General features: G+C 42.9%; 1 protein-coding gene across 1 annotated transcript; it reads right to left on the reverse strand.

Annotated features, from left to right (window-relative positions):
- LOC118909952 (zinc finger protein 665-like) lies at window positions 1-27,943 on the reverse strand. The gene is given in 12 exon segments (XM_057496681.1): window positions 1-2,424; window positions 8,460-8,586; window positions 9,864-9,941; window positions 11,049-11,245; window positions 16,382-16,578; window positions 16,580-16,636; window positions 16,638-16,895; window positions 16,897-16,968; window positions 16,970-18,365; window positions 22,964-23,090; window positions 27,495-27,580; window positions 27,885-27,943. Coding segments are annotated over 11 exon segments (3,744 nt in total). The 5' UTR covers window positions 27,510-27,580; window positions 27,885-27,943; the 3' UTR covers window positions 1-1,204.
- Window positions 27,944-27,948: the final 5 nt, after the last annotated feature.

A 27,948-nucleotide genomic window follows, 5' to 3' on the forward strand; every position in this document is an offset into this window, starting at 1 on the left:
GAAACACTACTATGAAAGCTGGAAACATCTTTATTCTTTACAAATCTGAAGGTAGGAACTACTATTTACATTCTAAAGAGAACTCAGGCACAGAGAGTTAAGTGATTTCACTAAATTCACACCTTGGTTAGTAGCAGATTCAGGACTTAGTAGAGATAGTAACAAAGTATGGTACTACACAGTCATGATATACTGAAAAGGCTGGTTAGCTATGTTCTTCCAAAAATCTAGAACTATATATAGTTTTCAAAATTTATCATACTGTAGATTGGTGGCATGTTATTCTATAATTTTGTGACAAGTATCCATTTATGTGCAAAGATTTATTCTATATGCCAATACTAACTTATATATAGCTTTTGAAATCTTAGTAAAATGCAGATATTCTGATTAAAACACAGGACAACAGGAACCTGGCCCAAGACCAAGCTGGACTTAATGACTGTGAGACTGGCCTGATATTAGTGTGGTATAAGAGACTCATTTATTTTTATGTCAGAACAAAAAGAGTAGAACCTAACACAAGAATTATTGAACAATCTCCTATGATGCCCTAAAGTATGATACATAAAACACCAATATGCAGTTATAGCATGGTTGCAGGACACAAGGTAAATGTGCAAAACTAAACTGATTTTATATATACCAGCAATAAGTAGAATTGAAAATTAAAAGAAAAATTCCTTACATTAGACCCAAAAATAAGGTTCCTTCACAGACACCATCATGACAATGCAAGAAAGGTCTATGATGACAACATCACATCAAGAGATTTTGAACCTTAAGTTGAAAGTCAATAATGTAGCCTTATCATGAGACCTTAAAGAATAAAAGTAACTTTTAAACTGAAGAGGCCTTTTCCACAGTTGTCCTTGCACTTTTGATACCCTTCACCTCATGAATTATGAATGATTTTGAATTTCAGTTTTCTGGTAAGTACATTTGATTTGATTAATCTTCAAGAGAGACTAGACTTAGTTCTTCCAAGTAAGAATTCTGTGAAGCCTAGTACACTGTGAAACCTGCTTGAACAATTCGCCATACTGACATTTCTGAGGGTCTCCTCCGGGAGGACACCTTTGGAGCGTCCTCAGGCCGGGCCATGGCGTGAAGGCCTTGCTGCATTCTGCTGTCCGGTTCCTTTCCAGTGTGAGATCTCTCGTGACTCCCAAACTGTGAGCACTTATAAAAGCCTTCCCACATCTTACGTCTTCACTCCATGTGTATCCTGGTGTCTGCTGAGGCTTGAGGAATGCTTAAAGGCTTTGCCACATTCCTGACATTTGTAAGGTTTCTCCCCAGTATGAATTCTTTGATGAACTGTAACACCTGAATTCTGACTAAAGGCCTTGCCACATATGTTACATTTACATGGTTTCTCTCCAGTATGAATTTTCTTATGTTGACTAAGGTTTGAGCTCCTGGCGAAGGCTTTGCCACACTCATTACATTTGTAAGGTTTCTCTCCAGTATGGATTCTCTTATGTTGAGAAAGATTTGAACACACAGAAAAAGATTTACCACACTCATTACATTTGTAAGGTTTCTCTCCAGTATGAATTCGCCCGTGACGCCAAAGATGAGAACATGTCATAAAATCCTTACCACATACATCACATTTATATGGTTTCTCTCCAGTATGGATTCTCTGATGTCTTGTGAGACTTGAGAACCTGTTAAAGGCCTTGCCACACTCATTACATTTGTGAAGTCGCTGCTCAGAATGAATTCTTTGGTGACTAGCTAAGGATGAGCAATGGCTAAATGCCTTTCCACACTTGCTACATTTGTAAGCTTTTTCTCTAATGTGTGTTTTCTGGTGTTGTATAAGCAATGAAGGATGCCTAAGAACCTTTCCATTTTTATCACAAAAGTTGGTTTTGACACTAGAAGAAATCCTGTGAAGTGGTGAAATTGTAGAACAATTTTTGATAGAATTCTCAACTTGATTACATTTATAAGCTTTCTTTTCAGTTTGAAATCTCTGCAGTTCAGCCAAATGTGAATGAAAGCTTAATTCAAGCCTGTTTTCCAAATATCCCATAGACTTGTTTCCTGAACAGTCTTCGTTATTTGTTTGTTCCTTATTCCTCATATATAATGTGTCATATTTGTAATATTGAGATGTATTTCTTCTTATAGAAACATTGTGCTCTACAGGGAAATTATTGCAGCATTTATGATGATGTTGATCTCTTCTACCAGTGGGATTTTTGTAAAGGGTTGTAGTCACTCCTTTGTGGTATTTTCCTTCATATACCCACTGGCTCTCAAATGTGTGCATACTTCGCTGGACTTCCCTGAAATCAAAATCATCGAAATCATGACTTAGGTGTCTTTCCAAAACCAGTATTTGGAGTAATTCTCCATTATTAATGTGCTCTTTTGGTGATGATTCTTTGGTCACACATCTAGTAGAAACATCTGTAGGGTACAAATAATCACAGGTTTCCCATTAACCACTTGGAATAATTATTTTATATTGAAAATTATTATACCAAAACTCATAATTAACAGTAATCAAGAGTCTCAACCATTGGGGGTGGAGAGCAAATGTTCACAAAAGCAAAGGAAGTAAGATTCTTCAGTAAAGGAAGGGTGATTACATGTACTTCAAATGATTTTCAGGGAGGCCTGTTTTCAAATGCTCTGTGATCAAAAGATAGATAGGACAGCTCAGAAAGAAGAGGAATATTGCAGAGGCACCCCAAAACACGAAACTCACAGGAGACATATAGGTGTCCCACACTTGAGAAAACATAGATCTTAGAGCTAATTACTAAACACTACTGAATACAACATCAAAACAACACTTTAACTATTCTTCTGTATACTTGTTACAAAACTATCCGTGCAAACTACGCATACTGCAATATTTACTGCACTGTGGTTATATTAACAATTATGTTGTAATCATAATAAAAAGTAATAAACATTTTAATAACCTGACACAAATGCAGTAGTAAGAAGAAATATTGTTTTATGCACACACACACACACACACACACACACAAAGACAGACACACCTACTGGGATCTAAAGAATTTACCCGTAAGTACAAAAGGAAGGACTTATATTTCAGAAGGAATATGTAAGATGAAAACTGGAAAATGTGTTGAAAATTACTGACTCTGAAATAAGAGGTTCATACAGATACATGAAATCATAGGTGTCGACAATGGGAAATGGGAAAAAGCTGGTAACTCCAAAATGTATCTCCTACAATAGCAGGAAATGAACTATCAAAACTCTCAGACTCAAATTCATAAGAACGCTCAAAGTTAATGAGAAAGGATTCCAGCAACGAGGCACACTCAAGAGACGAGCAACTGTTTAAACGTGTCCTGACCCAATCCCTGTTCTTCAGCTTGGCAGTGGCCTTGAAGACAGCAGCCCACAAGCTGGCACAGGCTTCTAGGACTAGAGGAGACAGAACAGACCTTATAAAGATTTGTGGCATTTTGTTTTTAATCTGCCTACGGTCCTACTGAAGGACTGGTTCAGAGTGCTTGCATTTGTTTGGTCTACCTTAGAACTCCTATCTACATGATGGTGCAAACATGGGACATTTGTCAAAAACACTTAATGGCAAATGTATCAGCCACTACCACCTAGGGCAAGAGATAACTAGGGCAAACAACATACAAACCAAAGACCTTGAGAAAAAATTGGAGAGAAAGAGTTTTGAAAATCCTTAACATAGTCCAGAGATTCCAGGAGGTTACCAGTATGCCCAGGACTGGACATATAAGAAAAGACCTGAGACGTCCCTAAACTTACCTCTGGAACCATCAGATTCTGAGCAAGCAGGAATTGAATGCTAAGGCAGAGCTGTAAACTTCCTGCCTGAGTGCATAGGATGTCTCCAGGACACACACACAGGCCGGCTATAAACAATGATATAAGGTGGTTTTGATTTTACCTCCAGGTGTTTAAGGAAATTTGTCCAATCATTAGCTGACCAATAAGCAAACCAAAGACTTCAGTAGCCATGCAAATAAAACACACCAAACAGAAGTAGTTGAGATAAATTAAAAAACACAGAACACAAAAAAACAATCATGTAATTTCCAAAGCTTCAACATAATTTGAATGTCCTGTTTTTTTTTTCACAAAAAGCTACAAATCAGGCAAACCAAGAATAAAGTATGCCCCGTACAGAATAAACACACACACAAATAAGTAACAGAAACTGTCCCTAAGGAAATCCAAGCTTGGGGCTTGTTGAACAAGCACTGTACCTATTCAATGTAAAGGGAATGATGGACAAAGAATTAAAGTCAGGAAAATAGCATTAAAACAAATACAGAATGTCAACACAGAGATAGAGGTTATAAAAAGAAATAGGATTCTGGAACTGAAATGTAAAACAACTGAAACAAAAAGTTTCCTAGAGAGGTACAATATCAAATTTGACCAGGCAGAAGAAAGGCCTATCAAACTTGTAGACACATCAGTTGAGATAACCCTGTCTGAGGGGCATAAAGAAAAAGACTAGATGGATACGAAAAGAATTTAAGAGACCTGTAGGATACCACCAAGTGGACCAATAGGTGCGTATTGTGAGTCACAAAAAGACAGGAGAAAGAAAGATTATTAGAAATACAGTAAAAAATTTCTTAAAGGTGAATAAAGACATGTTCTACAAGTAGGATAACTCAAAGAGATCCACACCTTGACAAATTATAATCAAACTGTTGAAAGACAAAGGCAGAGAGAATCTTGAAAGCAGCAAGGGAGAAGGTACTCATCATATACGGGGGAGCAACAAGTTGAAGGGCTGATTTCTCAGCCAAAATCACAGAGTCCAGACACAGTGGGATGACGTATTTCAAATGCTGGTACAGAAAAAAAACTGTCAACCAATTCCATTAGTGAAATTCTTTTAAAAATGAGGCAGAAATTAAGACTGCCAATAACAAAAGGGGAGAGACTTCCTTATAACTAGACTTGCCTTCAATAAAAAGAGGGAACACTTCTTAATTGATTCTGAGGCCAACATTACAATACCAAAGCCAAATAAAGGCATCTGAAGAAAACTACAGACCAATTTCCCTGCTGAATATAGATGCAAAAAATCCTTGACAAAATACTGGCCAAATGAATATAAAGCATATTAAGATTATGTACCATAAGGAAAGGGACTTACTCCAAGAGTTCAAAGTGGTTCACCAAAGAAATCTACCAATGTAATAACCCACACTAATAGTAAGAAAAGAGAAAAAAAAGTAAAGGAAAAAAGCCCTACACAATCATCTCTTTGCATACAGAATTGCTATTTGACTATTTTCATGATAAAAACACTTAGCATACTAAAATAGAAGTAAAATTCCTCAACACCATACAGATCATTTTTGAAAACCCACAGCTAATATCATAGTCTGTGGTGAAAGAATAAAGGCTTCCGCCCTAAATAAGGAAAAAGACAGGGGTGTCAACTTCCATCACTGCTACCTAATGTTGTACTGGAAATTCTACATTATTAGGCAAGAAAAGGAAATTAAAGTATACAAACTGGAGAAGTAAAAGGCAGATTATCTCTGTATGTATAGAAAGCTCCGCAAAACACACACGCGCACGCACACGCACACACACACACATTTAGCATGATAAATGTCAGAAAAGTTGCAGGATACAGTATCAACACATAAAATCAGATGTATTTCATACTCCAAAAAGAACTGAAAAGGAAATTCAAAAGGTAATTCCATGAATAATGTTAACATTCAGATAATAAAATACTAGGAATAGTTTAACCAAGGAGATGAAAGACATGTAGATGGATGACTACACAGTATTTTTGAGAATTAAATAATACCTAAATAAATGGAAAGATACTCTGTATTTGTGGATTAGAAGATTTCATATTTTTGAAGATGGTAATATTCACAACTTTGGTGGTCTACAGATTCTACACAGACACTATCAGAATTCCAAGAATGATTTTGGAGAAATGGAAAAGATGACCAAATTCATGTGGAAGTGCTTTGGCCCTGAAGAATCAAGACAATACTGAGAAAGGTATCTAGAGAACAGAGGGACAGGATGTAGACCAGGAGTTTCCAGGGACTGGGGACAGAAGAAAATGTGCAGAACGCTTAATGGGTAATGGATGCTACCTTGGAGTGGTGGAAATGCTGTGGAACCAGTACAGGTGGCAGTTGTACAACTGGTAAATGCACATTTTAAATGCCCCCGAATAGTTGACTTTCAAATGCTTAATTTTATGTTACATGAATTCACTTTAATAACTGTTTTTTTCAAAATAACATGTGATTAATTTCACAATGTCTTTTTAAAATTGATATTTGCCAATAATGACATGTTGAAAGTTTGAAGCCAAGTCTCTTTATTATTATAAAAAATGATAGTTTCTCTTAGAATTTCAGCTAATTGGAGGAGGCCAGCCTATCCCTGGCTCTCACATGAAAAAGACCTGAGAGATGTACTCCTACTGTATGAACTAGTAAACAGAACTATCATAAATAAAATTTAATGTGCACAAACCCAAAATGAATAACTGACTTCACAAAGATCATCAGGATGTAAGTACCTTTACGGGCCATACGACCAGGAGCAAGGAATGACTTCTAACGAAGGCAGAACTACTAGCAGCAGCAGCAATGAATCACCAAAACAGGTTTTGACAGTTCAGGAGATGCATGGAGGAGATGGGCCGTGCAGAGGGGATCAGTGACATAAGCAGCCGGTGACACCAGAGAGCAACAGGAGAGCGGTGGGAATGGGTCAACAAGGACAAGGTGACCTTCACACAGAATTCAGGTCAAGTGGAAGAATGGGAACAAAACAGTCCTCATGGGTTGATGTCCAAAACTTAAAAGCAGTTTCCAGCATGTTAGAAATGCTGTGGGGAAAACTACTGTAAGTAATGGTGATGAGTAAGTACATGTAGTCCGAGAAATTGGCTGTTTCCCATAAAATAAAATCAGATATTTAAATATTAGTTTAGGATACCAAAAGTTTAGGTGGTGAGTCTAGACAGGGATATGATTTATTACATTATAGCAGTTGGGCCAAAATACAAAAAGTCCATAATATTCACACAAAACCCAACGGTATGTTTAGAAAACTTCAAAGATACCAAAGGAAAACTTGGTTTTACTATAGCAAAACCAAGGTATTTCCTGTAACACATCACCACCAATCAATGTAATCGCGCATTTCTGGGATGAAGATGGTACCTTGACAAACTATATTCTCAAATAGCCAGTATTTGCCATTTTAAAATTCCAAGTTGATTCAAACAAAGTATTTGTTAATAGTAGGTATTAAGTTGAGCAAAACAGATGTAAAAGAAATCACTTTGATATTTTAGTAAATTCTAGAGATATGTGTGTTTGGGGGAAACTACTGCTGAGCCGTAACCCTCAACACTCAAGAAGGGAATTTTGTAAAATACATTCATTCCTTGATCTAACAGTCCCACAAATTACAGACACAAAACAAATAATACTATGAATGTCATCGAGGATATGTAATGAATGATGAAATAAAGAGATGACAAATTCACATATAATACATGGAAATGTGGACTTAGAACTGAGCCCAGACTGAGAGGCCAAGGAAGGAAGAGGTCCCCTTGTGGAGGCCCTTCCTGTGCCCCGGGGCCGACCCGGAAGAGGGCAGCGGGGCGGGCGGCAGGGGGATGCTGCGGGGCGGGGTGGAGACCCGCCTCTGTCCCCCCTACCCCGGGGCTGGACGGAGGGCCCCTGCGGGGAGGGCGGGCACTTCACGCATGAAGACAGCGCCGGACCGGGGGAAGAAGTGGTTCCTCTGGCAGCTCACAGGAAATAAACTTGCAGTTTCTAACAGACCTCTCACTGTGGGGGAGAATCTCCCAAGGAGTGGGGCTCATGAAGCCACTTCCTCTGTGCCGCCTGAGCCCTTGCGCCCACATCTTTGGCACATTCCCACCCACCTGGGTTTTTCCACCATTTTCACCTCCCTCCTCACAGTCTGGGCCTCCCCTTGCTCTAACATGGAGCTAGCGTGCCGCTCAGGAGCCTCCTGCCTGCGTGGGGGGAGGCAGAGGCGGGCGGGCTTTCCTGTGGCGGAGGCCCAGCCCTCTGCTCACCGGGATGCAAGGACATGACAGACGGGCGTGAAGTAACTGCGCGAACTTTTTCGGAGTTTCTTCCACGAATACTTTAAGTATACAGACTCTTTTCCCAGAACCGCTGACCCCAAAGGAGAGGAGTGAAACCAGGCAGCCAGACATCTGACAGTTTTCCTACAGGGCTTCCTGCTGCCTGGGCTTCTAGAACCACCAGCCCAGCACCTGAGGAGAGGGGAAGTTCTGGGTCCGGATCCTGCATTATGAAGCTTTCATTCCGAAATTAACACGGCTTCACCCTGGGCAAGCGAGAGGGCTCCCAAGACACAAGAAAACGCAGACACCCAGGGGCAGATCCCAGCTTCTGGAAGGAAACAGTCCTCACCCAGGAAGACCAGGTTGCTGTAGTTCTCCCGCATCACGTCCCGGTACAAGGCCCGCTGGGCAGGCGCCAGGCATTCCCACTCCTCCTCGGAGAATTCGACGGCCACGTCCCTGAAGGTCAGCAGTTCCTGAAATGGAAACACATTTCCAAGGGGCCATTAGGAGAGTACTTAGAGTGAAGGGAAGGGAGACCGCGGTCATTTAGAAAGGAGTGTTCTGTCGGCTCCACTAAGGATTGTTTTGAGTGAGTCCTAGATCCCTAATTCTCCTTTATTCTTACACTTTTCCATTAGAGGATTACATCACCTAAATTACCAGGATCTTAGAATTTTGTGCAATACAAAACATACACGTGAAAAAAATCCAGCAGTGGGCACACAAGTTGTAGACATTACTCTCCCTACACCAAACGGCGGCTAATTTCTAGGCAAGCTGGGCTATGAGCGCCTTCACGAGAGCAAGTCCACCGCAGCTTCAGGTCAGAACTGAAAAGACGGGGTGATGGGAGGGGTGACGAGTAAGCAGCAGGTGTTGTGAGCACTCCCCACACCAGAAGCGTCACTCCTGACACTTCACAAGTATTAACTCTTACGAAGCACCTCACCAGAGACTTCTTCTCACTTTAAAGACGACCCGCAGGACCCGCTCTGTCAAAGGCACTCTAAGAAACTTGCCTGGGGTCAACTAGCTAATAAACGGCAGTCGGCACCCGAACCCAGGGCTCACACCAGAACCAACCCTGCGGCATCACACAGTTGGGCAAGAGGCGGAACATCCCAAGTACGCTTGACGGTCGGTTTCCTCACTGAGAAGGCCCGAAACAAGCTGGAGGCAGAAAACGGGGACCTGGCACCAGGGCAGCACATCCGTACGCACATTCACACAGCGAGCTGCCAGTCATACTGCTGTTAACTCATTATGCAGAAGAAACTCGAGGCCGTGGAAGACACGTAAGACATAGTTCCAAACTTAAAACGTATTTATGAGATGATGGAATGACATACCATGGGTTCCTGGTCACAGACACAAACACGTACACTGAAATACCCGAAATAAATGTAGCTGCCACCAAATGACACCTTTTGTTAGATGAAGCTTCACCACATTTTCGGTACAATGAGCATATATACATGGTACTGAATGTAAATAAGACTGTCTACATTATTCTGTATTAGCCTAGCTATAAAAACAACGCTGCAAAAAATAAAACAAGAGCCCCTAACTTCAATCTTCCTTAAATACATACATGCGAAGATGCCAGGCGGCAGCTGCATGGAGCTGTGAGGTGCTGAGGGCAGGCCCGGGGTGGGCGCGAGCCCACCGCAGGGCAGGAGCGAGAGATCCACAGGCCCGAGTGGCCGTTCGGGACAGAGAAGACGAGCAGCCGCCCGAGAACATGCCTTACCTGGGAAAGAGTCATTCCTGACTCCTCTCGCCTCCTCTGGGCTGCTTTCTCAGGCCAGTTGAGTCTTGACAGGTCAATCTTGAGTGTCAAAGATACGCTGTTTAATGCTTCTGACCGACACACTCCTTCCTGTTCCGCAACCGCGCGCGCAGGGAGGACCTCACCATGTGGGGAAAAGGGTCCCCCGCTGCCCACTGCTCCGGAGGGAGGTGGTCAGGGACAGCCCACTCGGACACGGACGCCGCCGGTCGAGGCTTGACTGCAGAACCTGCTCCCCTCCTCGGCGCCCTCGCACCAGCCACAGCAGTGGGCAACTGCGCCGGACTGACCCTCGAAGCCACAGACCCGGCCCTGGTCACCCCCCTGCAGAGGGCAGCCGCCTTCCCTCCCGATTAGGGGCCGCTTCCCGTCCTCAGACGGAGGACCGAGAGCCCTGGGGGACAGACAGCAGAGTCGCCTAGACACTTGAACCGTCATGAGGCTCACCCGTCTCCCCGGACCCTGAGAGGGGAAGCCTGGGGACTGGGCACAGGGGTGTCTGCAGAAACGCCTCAGCCATCCAGTCAAGTCTCGGCTGAGCGCCCCCCAGAGGAGGCAAGCCCGGCACACATCCACCTGCTGGCTCTGCCCTCTCCTGGGGCCCCGGCCCGTCTGCGGACGGCGGAGGAGAAGGGGCGGAAACCTGCAGAGTAGGCGCTGCGGGCCCGGCTGGGGCAGAGGTGTGGCTGGAGTGGTAAGTGATCGCGTGGAGAAGGTACCAGAACAGGGACTGGGGGAGGAAGGTCAGCGGAGCTCCAGGCAGAGGGGCCCGTGGGAAAGCCCCGAGGCGGTGCGGCCGCGGCCCCAGGAAGGGCAGACGCTGTGGCTCCGTCCCAGCCGAGGGGGCTTTGGGGGGCGCCGAGCAGGACTCGGGCGGCTGCGGGCGCGGGGCAGCAGGAGGGCGTCGGGGCCTGCGAGCCCCGGGGCCACCCTACCGGCCGGCCCGGCGCGGGGGGCAGGAGGCAGCCTGCCCGGAGGACGAGCCCCAGGCGCCAACGGCCTCAGGGTTTCTCCGGAAACGAAAGCGCACACCCGGCTCGGCGGCGCGGGTGCGGGGTGTTCACGTACGCGGCGACCCCCGGACCGCAGGCGCGGAGGGCCGCGAACTCACACGCTCGGGTTTAAAGCGTTAAGACCGAAACTTACAGGCGCCGGCCGGGCCCTCACTCCGCGAGAGCCGCTTCCGCGTCTGCCAGAAACCGCGCGTGCGCGCCGCTGGGGAGCCGGGCCTGGCGGGGCGGGGCGCTCCGCGGCCGCTGGGTCCCAGGGCCTCCCGCTCCCGCAATTTGCTACCGTTAGACTTTGTTTCGCGTCCCGTGGAACAGGGCTGCCCCCTGCTAATTCTAACTCAAGGTTTCAAACTGTTTCGGGTGAAAGCTTAGAAGGTGCGAGCCGCGCAGTGGAAAGCATCCCAGCTTACGTTTAACAATTGGAAAACGGCTGTTAGGCTAAAGCTGTTTTTTGCGAAGGGGTGAGGCTCGCGTCCCGGGAGAGGCCAGCGGGGCTCGGAGGGCTGGGAGCGCGGACCTCGTGCGGTTGCGGCGGGGACAGTCAACTCGGATGCTTTTACCCAGGAACGTCTCCTGCAATTAGAATTGCACTTGTCCGTGCGGGGATGCAATCTTGAATGTGAGAAGCAAAACTGCCTGAGCGAATGTGCCAACATCTGTCAGAACATCTTCACGTTTGTTGCCCATCCGCTCACCCTGTGCCCAGTTCCAGAGCAAGACCTGGGCTGAGGGAGTTGGAGGATGACGCAGGTGATCATTTCGGCCTCTGGTCATTGCTTTTTAAAGAGAAAAAGCAGTAACTTAAAAAAAATAGATGTAAGTTTGCGTCGTTCTTTATACTTAACACTATTACACACTAGGTGAATGGCACTCAAATACGTTTGAGGTAAACCTTTGTGACAATTTATCAATTTCTAAATACAGTTTCAAAGTCATTACACATGTATTCAACAAGACAATTATATTTGTTCATCTAAGGAATAGTTTTGTGATGTTTCCAGGGGCATTTGATGGGGATATGTTTTCTTTTATATGAACGCTAAAGAATGAAAAGCTAGATTATCAAATTTCCCATGGTTTCATACATAACCATCAACAATGTTTAAGGCAAGACCATGAGTTTATACCATGAAATATATGTTTGTTTTCAAATCCATGCATATGGGAGATTTCTCTTCAGGAAGAATTTTTTGACAAGCTTAAGGCATTTCTGAATTTTAAAAAAGCCTTTTTAACATAGCTTAAGTTTATAAGGAACTTGATGGACACATCTTTGAATGACATTGAAGGGTCCCCCGTCTTTATTTATGGCTATGTTGTGTCTGTTCCTGTCATATATACAAGACATCATTGTATTATGGAAGATGCTGCCTAAATTACCCAAGTCAGAGGTCTATGTAACTGTTATGTTGAACCAGAAGAACTCAGAGGCTAAAAAAACCTTTTTTCCCTTTGCCATTTTTCTGAAGCTCATGGAAAAACCCTGCAGCCAACATCACAAATTTTTATGATCATGATCAGACAATTATAACTAATTAAAATGTCAGAGCCAGATGACATTCAAAACTTTGTATTATCCTGGTATTCTCTCTTCTACCAATTGAGCTGCAGACAGGGGAAGTTCTTTTCCCCCCTCATAGTCCCTTCCTCTTTCTCATTCCAAGGTTTCTACTGGATGACTTGATAGCTTCATGACTCTGTTCTAAAGTCAAAAAATAAAAAAGGAAAAATAGAGGAAATAACCTCTCCCGATGTTTGCATAGTAGCATGAGTTGTGACACTCCCTTAATGCCTAGCCAGGCCACTCACCACTCTGCCTTCACCTTCACTTTGGGCAAAGCCAGAGGAAATCAGTCACGGTTTTCTCAGGTACTTTATTCCCCAGTACATGTGGACAACTTGAAAAGCCCTTCTTCCACACACACCTTTTTTTCTGTCATTCCCCATGCTTTTGGCATTTCTGTGGCTTATCCCACTCTCCCTTGCCCTAGTCCACTGAGACCCAACTTATGCTTTTAAATGCTGTATGATTCTCACTGAAGTCTGCCAGTAAGAAAAACCTATATAGAATTTGGAAGGCAGAAGTAAAGCAGAGAATGTCAGTCTCAGAAGAATCCAGTGACCAGGTTAAAAGACTTTGAGAAAACCTCCCCACCATCTCTAACGACACATTTAAGGCAGTCAGAAGCAGTAACTTTTTAGATATATCCATGATCGTGGGCTTCCACCCATCCTAGGATTTCAGTATGTAGTTGCCAGTATCTCTATGATCCACCATTCTTCCATACATTTCATTGCTCATACTCCTTCTAAATCCTTTCCTTTATATAATAATGCTTACTCTCAAATAATTGTATTGTTTTCCCGACCAAAGAGTGTTACAATCATTCAAATAATACCATTCCTGTTTCCAAAGTCAACCAGCATGACCATAATTTGTCTCATAGTCCTTTGGTCTTCTTATTACAACTCAATCAAAGAGTGTTTCTGATGTTTTTTAAAAATCTAGTAAAGTAACTCTGATGCTTAAAAATAGATGGGACAACTGAGTACACGGAAAAGAATGAAGTTGGACCCCTGTATCACACCACATACAAAAGTTATTCAAATCGAGTCAAAGAACTTAATGAAATAACTATAACTATGAAATACTTGGAAGAAAACATAGGTATAAATTTTCCAGCATCGGAAGTGTATCTAAGAACCAAAACTCAGGCAACCCCTCCCCCAAATTTAAAACTCGTGTCAAAGGACATTATCAATAAAGTGAAAAGACAATCCACAAAGCAGGAGAAAATATTTTCAAATCATATAGCCAATAAGGGTATAAAAATTCTTAAACAAGAACAAAATAACTCAATTTAAAAACAAAGCATGGCATTTGAACTTCTTCAAGGTATATCAATGGCCAAGAAACACATGAAAAGATACTTAACATCAGTCACTAGAGAATACTGATCAAAACGATACCCCTTTATCTGCTGGGATAGCTATAATCTAAAAGATGGAAAATAACTATTAATGAGGAAGTGGAGAAACTGAAACCTTTGTGCATCACTGGTGAGAATGGAAAATCATGCAGTTGCTTTAGAAAAGTTTGGCAGTTCCTCAAAAAGATGAAACCGAGTTCTTATTCTTGTGACACAGCAATTCCATCCTATTTATATAACCTGAGAACTGAAAATGTTCACCAGAAACAAACACAGAAAACTTTGTAAATGACATAGCCAAGAAGTGGAAGGAGCCCAAAGAATTTCCCACAATGAAATATTATTCAGCCACAAAAGGGAATGAAGTAATCACCCGTGACATGGATGAGCCTTGAAAACATATCTCACTGAAAGCAGGTAGGCATAAGAGGCGATAATAGACTGCATGGCTTCACTTACATGAAATGTTCAGAACAGGGACAGACTCCGACGGGGGCCGGGACAGGAGTGCGAAAGGGTGGGCTTTCCTTTTGAGTGATGGAAATGTTCTGGAGTTAGTGCTGATGCTTTTACAAAATTATGAAACCCATTTAATTGTACACTGTCAAGGGGTCAACTTTATGGCATAGGAGTTATAAACTAAAATCTAATGTTTAGGTTGAATTCAAGAAAGTATTCTGATCTACTGACTCATGCCTGCAAGACCTCGGAGATCCGGGGACCTGTACCCACGGCAACAATGCAAGAGAGAATAATAATCTGACAAGGAAAAGAATTTGAGATAATTTTAATGTAAAGTGAGCATATTTTTAACAAAAACCCAGTTAGCAATAGGTCTCCTGCCTCCACAATATATGAGATTTCAGTTCACCATTTTGTGTCATCCCGGTTCTTTCACTGAACTGAAAATATAAAGGGCCCTCTTTTCTTAATTCTTTAAACAACTACTTTGTACCTGTCATTGTTCTATTAACATTTTTTTGTTACATTTCAAAACCACCCCTAAGTATGCTCCAAATTTTTTCGCTGACTGCAGAAATGAAATGTAAATAAAATATAGTTGATTTAAAAGGTGTGTGTGTGGGGAAGTGGCAGGGAAAAATTTTTATAATATAAAGATGAATTTTAACATAGTTGAAAAAGGAACATGAACCATAAAGCTTACTAAATAACTCCATCATCTCAGACTGGGATTTGTATAGCCTCTGAATTGCTCTCCTAGTAAAATTACCAAATCATAATTTGTCTGATAAGCATTTCTACACATTTTCATGAAACTACCACAAAAATATCAATTTATCTAAACAGTATTTCACACTTTCAACAATCACATTGTATACAGGATTCTGTATGCAGTATTAAATAAAGGACAAGTAAACAATTACCAGCATGAGAAAAACTGATCTTCCTCAACCAAGGAGGGAGAAACTTCAATAAACATTCAGTGTTGAGTTAGTCTGACTTCATTCTTTGTTATTTGACTGCTAACAGCTTTTCGGTCTCCCCGCTCTTCCCATTCTACCTCACGTCCTGGTGACCTGATGAGAAAGCCAGCAGGCTCCTTTCTTAGGCAGTGGTGGAAAGTGTAAATCATAGTTCTGGTACCTTCAGGCTCTGCCCCTCAACCACCGTAAAAACCCCATACCAGCAAATCCGGAGAAGAGGGCCTTCACGACCAGTTAGATCACAGTTCTACATCGATTATAAGCCACTCAGGCTGCCACTCCGATTTATACCATATTGTATCATAAATCCAGCACTCCTGGTCTTTGAGAAAATGCACCTAATGAACCTCACCTAATGAAGTATCCCCTTTCATCTAAATAAACCCTTCCTAGACACCTTCATAGTGACATATGAAAGGACTGTCATCAAGGCATAACAGATTTCAACCCTCAGGTTGAAAATCATCAATAGTAACATAGCCTTTTCAAAAACCTCAAATAAATATTAAGATGAAGGTTACAAGTCCTTTCCACAGGTATCCTTGTAACTTTGACAGCTATTAGGGCTTTATGATTTTGATTTCTAATTACTCTGCAGAATTTAACTTGAATAATCTGAAAAGAATTTAAGAGACTTAGTTTTCTCTAGTATGAATTATCTGCATGTGGCCTGTTGTAATGATGATAAACAATTTTTCACATTATTACATTTTTAAGATTTCTCTACAACATAAAATTCTTTGATGAATCCTGAAGTCAGACCTTTGTCTAACAGCCTTCACACACTCAGTGCATGTGTTTTCTCTCCAATGGAATTCTCTCATGACTCCAAAGGTATAAACATCTGATGAAAGCTTAGCACATTTGTTACAAGGTTTCTCTCCAGCAGGAATTCTAGTATCACATAATGCTTTGACCTATGGCTAAAAGCCTTGCCAAACCCATTACATTTACGTTGTTTCTTTCAAAGATCTATGTTCTGGTGGGTAGTTCTGTGTGAGCCCTGGGTACAGGCTTTGCCAAATACATGACCTTTATACAGTTTCTGTAGAGTATGGACTCTGATGTTGAGTAAGGCTGGAATACATATTAACGGTTTTGCCACATACATTTGCGAGGTTTCTCTGTACTGTGAATTCTCTGATGACCCCTAATGCTTGATCTTTGGATAAAAACATTGTCACATATATTAGGTTTACAATGTTTTTTTTCAGTATGCTTTTTCTGACGTCTAGTAAGGTCTGCAAATTGGGTAAAGGGCTTGCCACACTCATTACATTTGTAAGGCTTCCCCAGTATGGGCTCTTTTATGTCGGGTGAGTCTTGAACACACAATGAAGGCTCTGCCACTCATTACACTTGAAAGGCTTCTCTCCAGTACGAATTATCTGATGTATGACGAGGATGGAGGGCTGGCTAAAGGCTTTGTCACATTCTTTACATTTGTAAGGCCTTTCTCCACTCCGGAGGCTCTTACATCGAACAAGGCTTGACTGTTCCATAAAGGCTCTGCCACACTCGTTACATGTGTAAGGCTTCTCTCCCGTATGAACTCTCTGATGAACTACAAGATACGAATGTTGACTATGGACCTTGCCACATATATTGTTTATATGACTTCTCTCCAGTATGGATTCTCTGGTGTGTAGTGAGGTATGACATGCGGTTGAAGGATTTGTCACTCATTACATTTGTAAGGTCTCAGCCCAGAATGAACTCTCTGATGAGAAGTGAGATTCCTGTTTGCTCTAAAAGCCTTTCCACACTCATTACATTTGTAAGGTTTCTCTTTAGTATGGATTTTCTTATGTTTAATCACGTTTGAATGCCCAGAAAAGGCTCTGCCACACTCGTTACATTTGTAAGGCTTCTCTCCCGTATGAACTCTCTGATGAACTACAAGATTTGCATGTTGAGTAAAGCCCTTGCCACATACATTACATTTATATGGCTTCTCTCCAGTATGGATTCTCCGGTGTGTAGTGAGGTGTGACATGAGGTTAAAAGCTCTACCACACTCATTACATTTGTAAGGCTTCTCTCCGGTATGAACTCTCTGATGAACTACAAGATTTGCACGTTGAGTAAAGCCCTTGTCACATACATTACATTTATATGGCTTCTCTCCAGTATGGATTATCCGGTGTCTAGTGAGGTGTGACATGCGGTTAAAAGCTCTGCCACACTCATTACATTTGTAAGCCTTCTCATGTTCCATATGAATTATCTGACGATTCACAAGATAAGAATTTTGGCTATAGCCCTTGCCATATATTTTACATTTATATGGCTTCTCTCTGGTATGGATTCTCTGATGTCTGGTAAGGTCTGAAAATTGGGTAAAGGATTTGTCACACTCACTACAAGGTCTCTGCCCAGAGTAAATTCTCTGATGACTAGTGTGGTGTGAGCTTTCTCTAAAAGCCTTCCCACAATCATTATATTTGTGAGGCTTTTCACTGATATATGTTTTCTGATGTTGTGGACGTAATGAAGAATGCATAAAATTTTCCCCAGATTTATTATAAATGTTGATGTTGACATTACGAGGAATTCTCTGAAGTGGTAAAGCAGGACTATTGGTGACCAACTTCTTAACTTTGTTACAATCATAAATTTTCTCTTCAGCTTGAAACTTGTGGAGTTCAGCCCTGTGTAACTGAAACCTTAATCCAATCCCATTTTCAGAACATTTCATATACTTGTTTCCTCCATAGGTTATGTCACTTTTTAGTTTCAACAAATACATTATATACGACGCCTCATGTTTATCATATTGATCGGCACTTTTTCTTACAGAAACACTCTGCCTTAGAGGAACATTATTCCAGGATTTGTTACGCTGTTGGTCTCTTCTACCAAAGAGACTGCTGTTTGGGGTGACTGTCATTCCTTCGTAACCTGTTTCGTCATCTCCACACTGACTCTCAAGCTCATGCATGTTTTGCCAGACTTCCCTGAAATCAAAATCCTTGATGTCATTGCTTTTGTGTCGTTGCAACATCAAAGTCTGGCATGATTCCCCTTTGCTGGCATCCTCTTTTGATAATTCCTTGAGAACACATCTAGCAGAGTTCTCTAAAAGATATAAAGAACCACAGCTATACAATTAACGACAGTTGTAAACAAATTGTTTTATATTGAAAACATAGTATTAGAGCAAAAGTAACATTAATAGTTGTGAAACTTCTCAACCATAGTATGCAAATATTTAGGAATTTAAATATTTAGGAATTCAAAGGGAATGTATTATTCCTCAATAAGGAAAGGGTGATTACACGGAGATGGATATTATTTTCAGGACAGCCTAGTTCTAACACCCTGTGACCATATCCCTCAGTATTTATGTAGGCCCTGAAACAAGGGGTACCTTTCTGCAAAGTACACACCAATTGGCAGTAGACATATTTGAAGAAAAGCAGCATTCTATCAATGAATATTTACTGTATAATTATTGTATTCAAATAAAGCAGAGCACTGTATACTGCAATGGTAAATAACCTCAAACAAACTGACCTAATAAGACAAATAAATGGCAGTTCACAACTACAAAATAAAAACAGCACTGACAAAATAATTTAACAGAATACTGTTGTAAGAATACCAAAATAATATTCTGAATTCCTATAATAAAAAATACCTATACTCCCTCATGCTGAATAGGCATTTTGCAACATTAACCACTGGCAAATGACAGTCATAATATATCAGATATTGAAAAATCATTATCTGTAAATTGTAATAAAAAGGAATCAAATATTTTAGAAACTCATGATAAATGCAAAAGGTAAATAAGTAAACATAATTATACAATCATAATTGGCAGCATTCTAAAGGCTTCTTTCTTCAGAACAAAGGAAAAGATCTCTGCTCCAGGAGCCCAAAATGAGATTTGGGAAGCATGTTAAGAACTGTTGACTTTTGAAATATCTGGTTCAGGCAAATACAGAGTACTTTAAAGAATGATAACTGGGGAAGACAATCAGAAATCAGAATTATGATTTCATGCCTGCAGTAAAGTAACCACAATAAATAGAGCAATTTCCTAACTTTACAACAGTCTTTAATTATGTGATGCTGCAGTCACAACGTACATGTACCACAGAGTGTGTGCTTTGGAAATGTATTAAGTAATGTCAGAGACAACTCTGATCAGGAACAAATTATAAAACGAACACAGACAAAATGTAAGGTAAACAAAGGCCAATCACGTATTAAACAGAAAGTTAAGAAATCTTGGTAAACAGAGGAAAATCTCCAGTCCTCACTGTATGCTGCAGTGCTCCAAGACCTCTGGCAACATTAATGTATTTAAATACGCTCGAGATGAAGCACCACAATGTTTCAGAGAAAAGCAGCGGGCCCGTGGTGTTTATGTGGCCACCGTGAACTCACACAAGAAGTAAATCTGAATGCCAGGATCTGAACGTGGGCCTGCGGGATTAGACATGTTCTTAAGCCCTGGACACCGCTGGGCACTCAGGAAGTGAGAGAGGTTGACAGCAAGTCGCAGTGCCATACACAGCAATGCTTCAGCAGGTGACAGGGACGGAGCCCCCTCCCTGGCCTCGCCCAGTTACCTGAGAGCACCCAATACAGCCACTGGCGTGAAGAGGCGGGAGGTGAGGGACGCTCTCCCTGTATGTGTGAGTGGACACTGAGCTGTTACTATGAATCAATGGACATTAATTTGTCCTTACCCAGAATTCATCAATTCTGACTTCACAATGACCACAACAGAAGCAACCTCAGGGGGAAAATAACTGAATGACCCATGGTGGGGACTGGATTCTACTGAAGGGCGGTGTTAGTAACGGGATGGTAGAAACAACTTTCGGCGACGCTTCAGAAGAGGCTGATGTGCAGCGAGATGGGAAGAGCACAGCCAGAGACAGGCCGGCCCTGGGACGTGGGCCACCGAGGCCGGGTGAGCTTTGCAGGGGATCCGGGTCAAAAGATAAAGATCGGCATGGCCTTCAAGCGTTACCTGAAAAATGTAATTTCTAGGACATTAGAAATTCTGGGGAAAACACACTTGTGTGCAAGCAACAGTGGTGAGGACACAGGCGGAGTGGAGAGGACCAGCTGAGTTCTCAACAAAATACAATGATGTGTCTGAATATTAGTTTAGTACAAGAAGATGTACATAATGGATCTAGACAGGGAGGTTAATTATTAGAATAAAGCATTCGTACCAAAATGCTGTCAGTAACATTCAAATAAAATGCAAGCAGCTGTATTTAGAAAATTTAAAATATACTACAGAAAAAGCAAGCTATCTTACATTGTGGCAAGTAAACTTAAAGGTACTTCTGGGATGAATACAGTAACGCAATAAAAAAAAAAAAGCTTATTCTGAAGATAGCCAATATTCCCAATTTAAAAAATCCATAAAGTACTTTGAGTAAAAGGTACTTTAATAGTAGGTACTAAATAAGGTAAAAGAGAAATAAAGGGACTAAGATAAACTTTTCCATAAAATTTGCAAGTTGGAATAGGTTTTGGGGAATCTGCTACTGAGCTATAACTCTGAACACTCAAAAAAGAAATCCTGTAAAATGTATTTAAAAGAAATTTTACTCAATCCAATAGCCCCACAAATTGCAAATACAGAACAGAGTGTCAACAAAATATGGAATTACTGATACATGAATTTTTTTAAGTTCATTTATGATACTCAGAAATGCACACGATGAAAACAGCTGTGGCCTAAACATAACAAATTAGAGTCTGAAAACGAAGGCGTCATTTAACCTTTTTAAGTTCCCTCAGTGTGCTGCACAAACACATTTGAAGGAGAATGAACAAGCGGCACGAACACGTTTGGTCAAAGCCTCAGACATGCAGTGGTGATGACGTTCTCCCTGGGGTGAATGCGCACACCTCTGATCACTGGCTCAAAGGGGATGATAGTTAGATATTTGATCAATATTGCCTTGCTGCCCTTGGGAGACATTGTGACACCCCACAAGGAGCAGAAAGACAACCAAACCCACTTCTCAGACTCTCCCGATACTTTCTCAGCGTGCCAGGACTTGCTGACCATTCGAGTCAGCAGCTTAAATGGGCATTTCTCTAAGTAGCAGGATGGCACTGTAAGACAGTCATCACTGTGCTCCCAGTAAACCCCTCTGTGGGTATAGACACCAGAAGTTGTCCATCCTCCACAAGGGGACTGTCACAGCAGAAAGGAGGTTATTTCAGACCCGAAGATAGCAAGTTTCAGAAGCAACATTACATAAACAGGAGACTACAAAATCTAGAAAAGCTGAGGTCTGTCTACACTCCCAAACGAGGCGGAGCTCTGGAAGGAGAAAGAGGCAGGATCTAGAGGTAGGGTGAGAGGGTCGGATGTTGCAGGATGTGCAGCTGTGTGCTCTGCACATGAACCCCAGGCTAAGCCCCTGAGGCACTGAATTATGCTCCCCGAGGAGGACTGGGTGACAAAGAGCCAGTCTCTGTCCTGTGTGCACAGTACTGCTAGGTGACAGTCTGAGAAGGGGCACCCCACTGCCCTGTCACACACTCCTGTTGTGTGGCCGAAGCAGGCCTGAAGAACGTCTCCGAGGCCTGATGAGGCAGGGAGGCCTTGAGGCAGCTCCATGCGGTTTCTGGGGGCCTCAAATGCAATGGGGGAACAGCTCATGGTTCCCCATCTCCTACGAAGCTCTCCCAAATACAGGAAATGAGGATGGAACCCAGACGGGTCCTGGAGTCAGGACTACTGTGGTGCTGATGCATCAGTTGGGATCAAACACAGAGAGACCAAGGAGGAAAGGGGACCCTTTGAAACATCCCCCCCATCCCTCCCAAAACCAGAAATGTCGTGTGAGTGCTGTCAGTCATGATGAGGACTCTGCCTCTCTCTCTGGAGTGGCTGGACCACGTCTGGTGGGCTGGGGAAGGCCTCTACACGTGTCTGCAGAACAGAGTACCAGGGATGAGCCTTCTGCTTGCAAGGGCCCTTCCCTCCCCGCAGACCTCTCCTATCGGGGGTGAGTTTCTCAAATAGTATTTGATGACGTAGCTTCGTCTCTGACCATCTGTTCTCTTATCTGCATTCACATCTTTGACAGTTCCAGCCACCTGGTTTTTTCACTATTTTCACCTCATCCTCCACAGCCTGGGAGTCTCTGCTCCAAAATGGAGAAAATATTCAGTTCAGAAAGAGAGATTCCTCATAAGAAAGGAATGTGATGCACTGGGGCTTTTCAGAACACAAGCCATGTCCTCCGTTCAGCTGAGGACAGAGGATGCCATACATGCGTCTATAAAAATACCTCGCCAATTTGTCCACGGACTGCCTTCTTGAATGTTTAAGGAGTATTTTAGAGATACAGATATCTAGCTCTCTTCTGAGAACTACTAAGTTTTGAGCACAGAGGTAAAACCAGGTAAAATCAGTTATTTTAAAATTTTGTTACAAGGTTTTAAGATGCCTCAGACAGTGGAGGCACCACTAATCTAGTGTGGAGAGGGCAGATCATCTCAAGACAGAGAAGATGAGAGCTGAGGTCAGGGAGCGCGCCCTGTCTGCACCCACATGGCTTCCATCCCTCCCCGAAAGACAAGGACCTGAACCTCAGTCAGGAAAGCAGGGGTCCCGAGGAGATTATCAGGGGAAAATGCACAGAGGCACAGGGCGGACCACACTTCAAAGGAGACGCCATCCTCACCCAGGGACACCAGGTTCCTGTAGTTCTCCTGCATCACGTCCCGGTACAAGGCCCGCTGGGCAGGCGCCAGGCATTCCCACTCCTCCTGGGAGAACCTGACAGCCACGTCCCTGAAGGTCAGAAGCCCCTAAAACAGAAACACTTTTCGTGAAGGGGCTGTGGGGAGTGTTCTTATCTTCACACAAAAAGACAGGAGAGGAATAAGGAGTGTTTCAACAGATTAATTTAAGATAATTTTGAGCAAGTCATATATCCTTAATTTTGTCTTATGCTTTTCACCCAGAGGACAAAATCATTGTACACTGCACAATTTTGTGAAGAAAATGCATTTATAAATAAATTCATCACAAGGTGGTCTATACAGAAGTGCTAGATAATATGTTCCATATGCTGATATTTAATTTCTCTTACAAGTTAGCACATGAGTCATGCCTTTAGGGAAGACAAAGTTTACAGTGCCATTAAAGAAAATTTAGAATCTGAAAACTGTGAGAATGATTATAATGGCAGACAAAAAGGTTTTGATCATTTACCATGGCTATGCATTATTCTAAATATGTATTATTTCATGGAATAACATTAGAGATACATCGGTTACCACCTTAGAGAGGAGATAACTTGTCACAGACTCTAAGAAGCTTGCCTTGGGCCAAACAGCTAAGAAATGGCAGAGCGAGCCAGCCCCTCAACCAGGCGGTCAGAGTTTAGAATCACAACTGAAAACCACACAGTTAAGTAACAGACAGTATCAGAAGCACTTTGACTGTGGGTTTCCTAAATCAGAAAACCTGAAACAACTTCTGGGGTAACAAGGAACTGCATGGAAGGTCATTATACAGTACACATCATACACATGCATGCACGCAATTCCTGATTGTCCTTGCTACTATTAATTCACCAGTGCAACAGTGTAGGGAAAAAACCCAAGGCCATGGAAAACATCTAAGAACAATTTGCCAGGATAGAAATATAAATTTGTTATGTATGAAATGACAATGTGTCTTATACACACCACAGGTTTCTGCTTGCATACACACACATCCACACACACTTTCAATAAAAAGTCACCTCTGACTAAATGGAACATTTTGTAACCATGCAATAGGTGAGGTTTTCCAAAACAAGATAAAAAAATCACAGGGCATGCATTAAAATTCTATGTTCTAATGCTGTGTAATAAAGAATCTGGCAGGCCTTGGTCCTCAGCTGCTGGAAGTTAACCTCTGAACTCCGAGAATTTCTTTAGTGATCAGAGTGTCTATTACTCATGGTGGGTTCTGATGATTTATGCTAATAAGGTGACTTGCGGTGGGCCCCTAGCGCATGATAATGGGGTGACTCAGGCTGGGGGTTTGGCCATTTAAGAAAGACCAACCATGTGATGAGAGGCTGGGGTCTTTGAGTCATGTGGTATCAGCCTGCCCTCTGGGGAGGGGAGACTGCTGGAGATTCAGTCCAGTCATGTGGCCAATGGGTCAATCAATCATGCCTGTAGTAAGGCCCCAATACAAACTCCGGATTTCACAGTCTGAGTGAGCTTTGCCTGGCAACACGATGTGTCTTGTCACACAACAATGTGCCAGGAGAGTTACGTGTCTCTTAGGATGATGGAAGCTTCCTATTTGGAATCCTCTCAGACCTCAAGCTGTTTCTCTCCCCTTGGCTGGTTTGGATTTGCATCCTTTTGCAATAATAAAGCTGTAATCCTAGGTATAAGTACTTTCCTGAGTGTTGTGAGTCTTTCTAGCAAATTTTTGAATCAGAGGGTAGTGGAAACCCCTGATTTTGTAGCCAATTGGTAGTAAATGAGAGTGGCTGGTGTCCAAAGTGAACGCATTCCTGTGGAGGACTTGTTTAACCTCTGGAGTGTGGCCCTGTTAGGGGGGCATTGTTTATTTTCCTTGGTTCTTATTTCCACCACAACAAAGAATAGAAGGGCAGAGACACATTACTGAAGCAAAGTAAAAAGTTTTATTAAAAGTTACTTTCTTAAAGAGAGAAGAAGTATGGCAACCTCAGGGAGGAGAGGTGCCCTGAAAGGTTTAAGATGTATTTAAGGCAAAAAGGTGCACACTTAGAGAAAAGGGAGTGTGCACTATCTCAGAGGAGAGGCGCTGGAAGGTTTAAGTTTCATTTAAGGTTACGGGTGACCTGAGGGAGGTGTGCCATGAAAGGTTGGGGGTTCCCCCTTGTAGGTAAAATTGTAACATTTCCAGGGTATCTCGCCTGGCTTTAGTGCATCTGCATATCCTCTGGAGTGGAGAGTTCATCTCCATGCAATGGGTAATTGCCTGGGCAACCGAGGGCGAGTCTGAACCTGACAGTTTAAAGGGAGGGGCTGGCTTGCTCGCTTGCTTGCTTCTACCGGAGCAGAGGAGAGAGATGGCCCTGAACTACAGTTTGTAAGCAATAAACAGGTTTTAAACTTTATTTCTCCCTTTGACTGATTCGGTTTTTAGAGGTATTTTGCCCCAGGATTTCCTCTCCCCAGACTTACATCTGGCGTAGTCGGCAGGGTTCCTCTGAACCCGAAATCTGTCATAATGGGTGCAACCTTTGGGAGAGCCACCCCTAGAAATGATGGGGAGAAGTGGCACTCGCGCCGAGGAACATGTGTCTGCACTCGTGTGGTCATGGAGGCACCACTACCGCTGCTGGCCACACCGACCCCGGCCCGTGACCCGGGCCTGAGGCTACTGCTTCTGCTGCCGGCTGGAGCCTGGTCACTGCCATGGGAAGGGGCAGAGGTCCCATACATCTTGATGGAGAAGCAACTGGCTGCTCTGTACCACGCCTTGCTGGCTATGGAGCCCATTGCCAGAAAAGCTCCCACCAAGGTGATAACCACCTAACTGATTAACTTACTAACTCTGAGTCTTTTCTGGTTCTCTATAGTTTTACCTGGTTAACTCTTTGAGTCCCTTCTAGTGGGCTTTACTGGTCTTATTCTCTTTCCACCCCGCTCATATTTATTTTCCTGCCTAACGTCCCAACTATGGGGAACTACTAACTATAAAAGAATATAAACTATATAAAGAACTAAACTACAGGATATAAAACTTCCCAAAATAGATCAAAGAAAAACCACAAAATATGAAAATCCCTTTTGCATTTCCACAAAATAATGACATTTACTCAGATTCACAAGTAGCAGGGAAATGGAAAGAGGTGCCATTTTTCTCAGATTTTCAAAATAAAAAAGGTGTACAGTGCTCCAAGTTTTGCTTAAATCTTGAGAAAACTCACATGTTGGCTGGAAGGATCTCTGTAATTTTGGAGAAGCGTATCTTCCACAAATCTATCAATATATGAAAGGCATCGTCCTTGACCCAGCAATCAAGCTTCAATTTGCCCAGCCCAGAACCCTCAGGCATCTGCAGAGGTCAACCAGCTTAGAAGCGGTCATGCGGCATTTGTCACCACAGCAAAAAAGGGCAGAGGACCCACGTGTCTTCATCCAGAGAAGGCGTGAACAAGGAGCTAAAAGAACAAGCTATCTCTATTTTTACTGTACTGTGTTTAGCATGAGAAGAACTCTGAGATCCATGTGCAGAATAAACGATCACAGTATAACATTCGCTGAAAATTTTTAACTAAAATCACTTAACAATCAGTAATTACATTTTTAAGACGTACTCTTAATCTTGCTCAGAGCTGACAAGAGTGGTTCCGAACAAAGACAGTGAGTGATGATGAGATGGAGGACAGCATAGGAAAGGAGATGTTTAACTTCTTCGCCTCTAACCTGCATCGTTTGTGGAGTTTCACCTCAACACAAAGATGTATGTTGTATGTTAGGCAATGTTCCAGACAGACGAAAACATCAAATTTAGTAACAACTGGAGCCAGAATTTGGCCCCAGTCACTGTGATCACGAGGGTGAAGTTCTCTGCTTCAACGCTATGGCTGAATTATAAACATTTTTACCTACAACAATGCTGCACAAAAGTCTCCATGGATGGATATGCTGTGAATGATTTTTAAAGAACCTCTTACTGTTAAAAGCAAATTATGCAATAAAACATCTTCACCACTGATACCTGTTTTCAGAGTGTTCCATTCTAATCCAAATAACCAACACTTTGAAGCCCGAAACACAGATTCACTCGTTAGCGTCGAATGCCTTGCAAAAAGCCAGGGAGAAGAGATTCCCCCTTATCAGTCTTATTTTCCAGCTGTTTCTGCACATCAATGGTGCACAGAAATGTGCGGTTGTTTTTAATGCTGTCTACAAGCTGACGGTGCCTTCCTGCACAACCCCTCTGCCAAGCTCACTCACACCACAGGGCCCACTTCCAGCCTGCTCCGTGCCTGAGCAGGGCACCCCCCTCTTGAGAATCCCCCAAAAGAATCTCTTCACAGCTTCATGTCACTGGATCAAAGTGAGAAGGAATCCACCTGGAGTGGGGGAAGGCCAGGCGTGTGTCGGAGCAACGTGTTAGGTGGGGTACTCAAGAGTCTGACATCATCAAACCCAAATAACAGCATTTCAGGAAAGAAACAGAAGACAGAACCCGGAAGATGACTTTACCTGGAAACGAGTCATTTCTGATTCCTCTTTCTTTCCTCTTCCTCTGGGCTTCCTGCCCAGGTAAGGTGAGTCCTGAGAAGCGAATCCTGTGTTGAAGAGGCCGTTTCATGGTGAGAATCAACACAAACCCTTCCTGTGCCGCCACCCCACACGGAGGGAAGACCTCAACCCGTGGAAAAGTCGGGCCTCCGCTGCCCACTGTCACAGGAGGGTCCGGGAACGGGAGACGAACGAGCGAGGGGCCTTCCCCCCTTTCTTCAGCACTCGCCGCTCGCCCGGAGACCCCACAGGCTCTGCCGCCGCCGCAGGTCTCGGGGGGGTGCCTGACCCTCCCCTTCAGGACACAGCCCCGGCCCCGATCAAACCCCACACAAAACCGAGCGCCCTCACCTCTTCCCGGGTCAGGGACCAGGAGCCGAGGCCGTTTAATATTTTAGGCGGAGGTCTGTGCAGG

Source organism: Manis pentadactyla, assembly GCF_030020395.1.
Source record: "Manis pentadactyla isolate mManPen7 chromosome 15 unlocalized genomic scaffold, mManPen7.hap1 SUPER_15_unloc_1, whole genome shotgun sequence".
Classification (NCBI taxonomy): Eukaryota; Metazoa; Chordata; class Mammalia; order Pholidota; family Manidae; genus Manis; species Manis pentadactyla.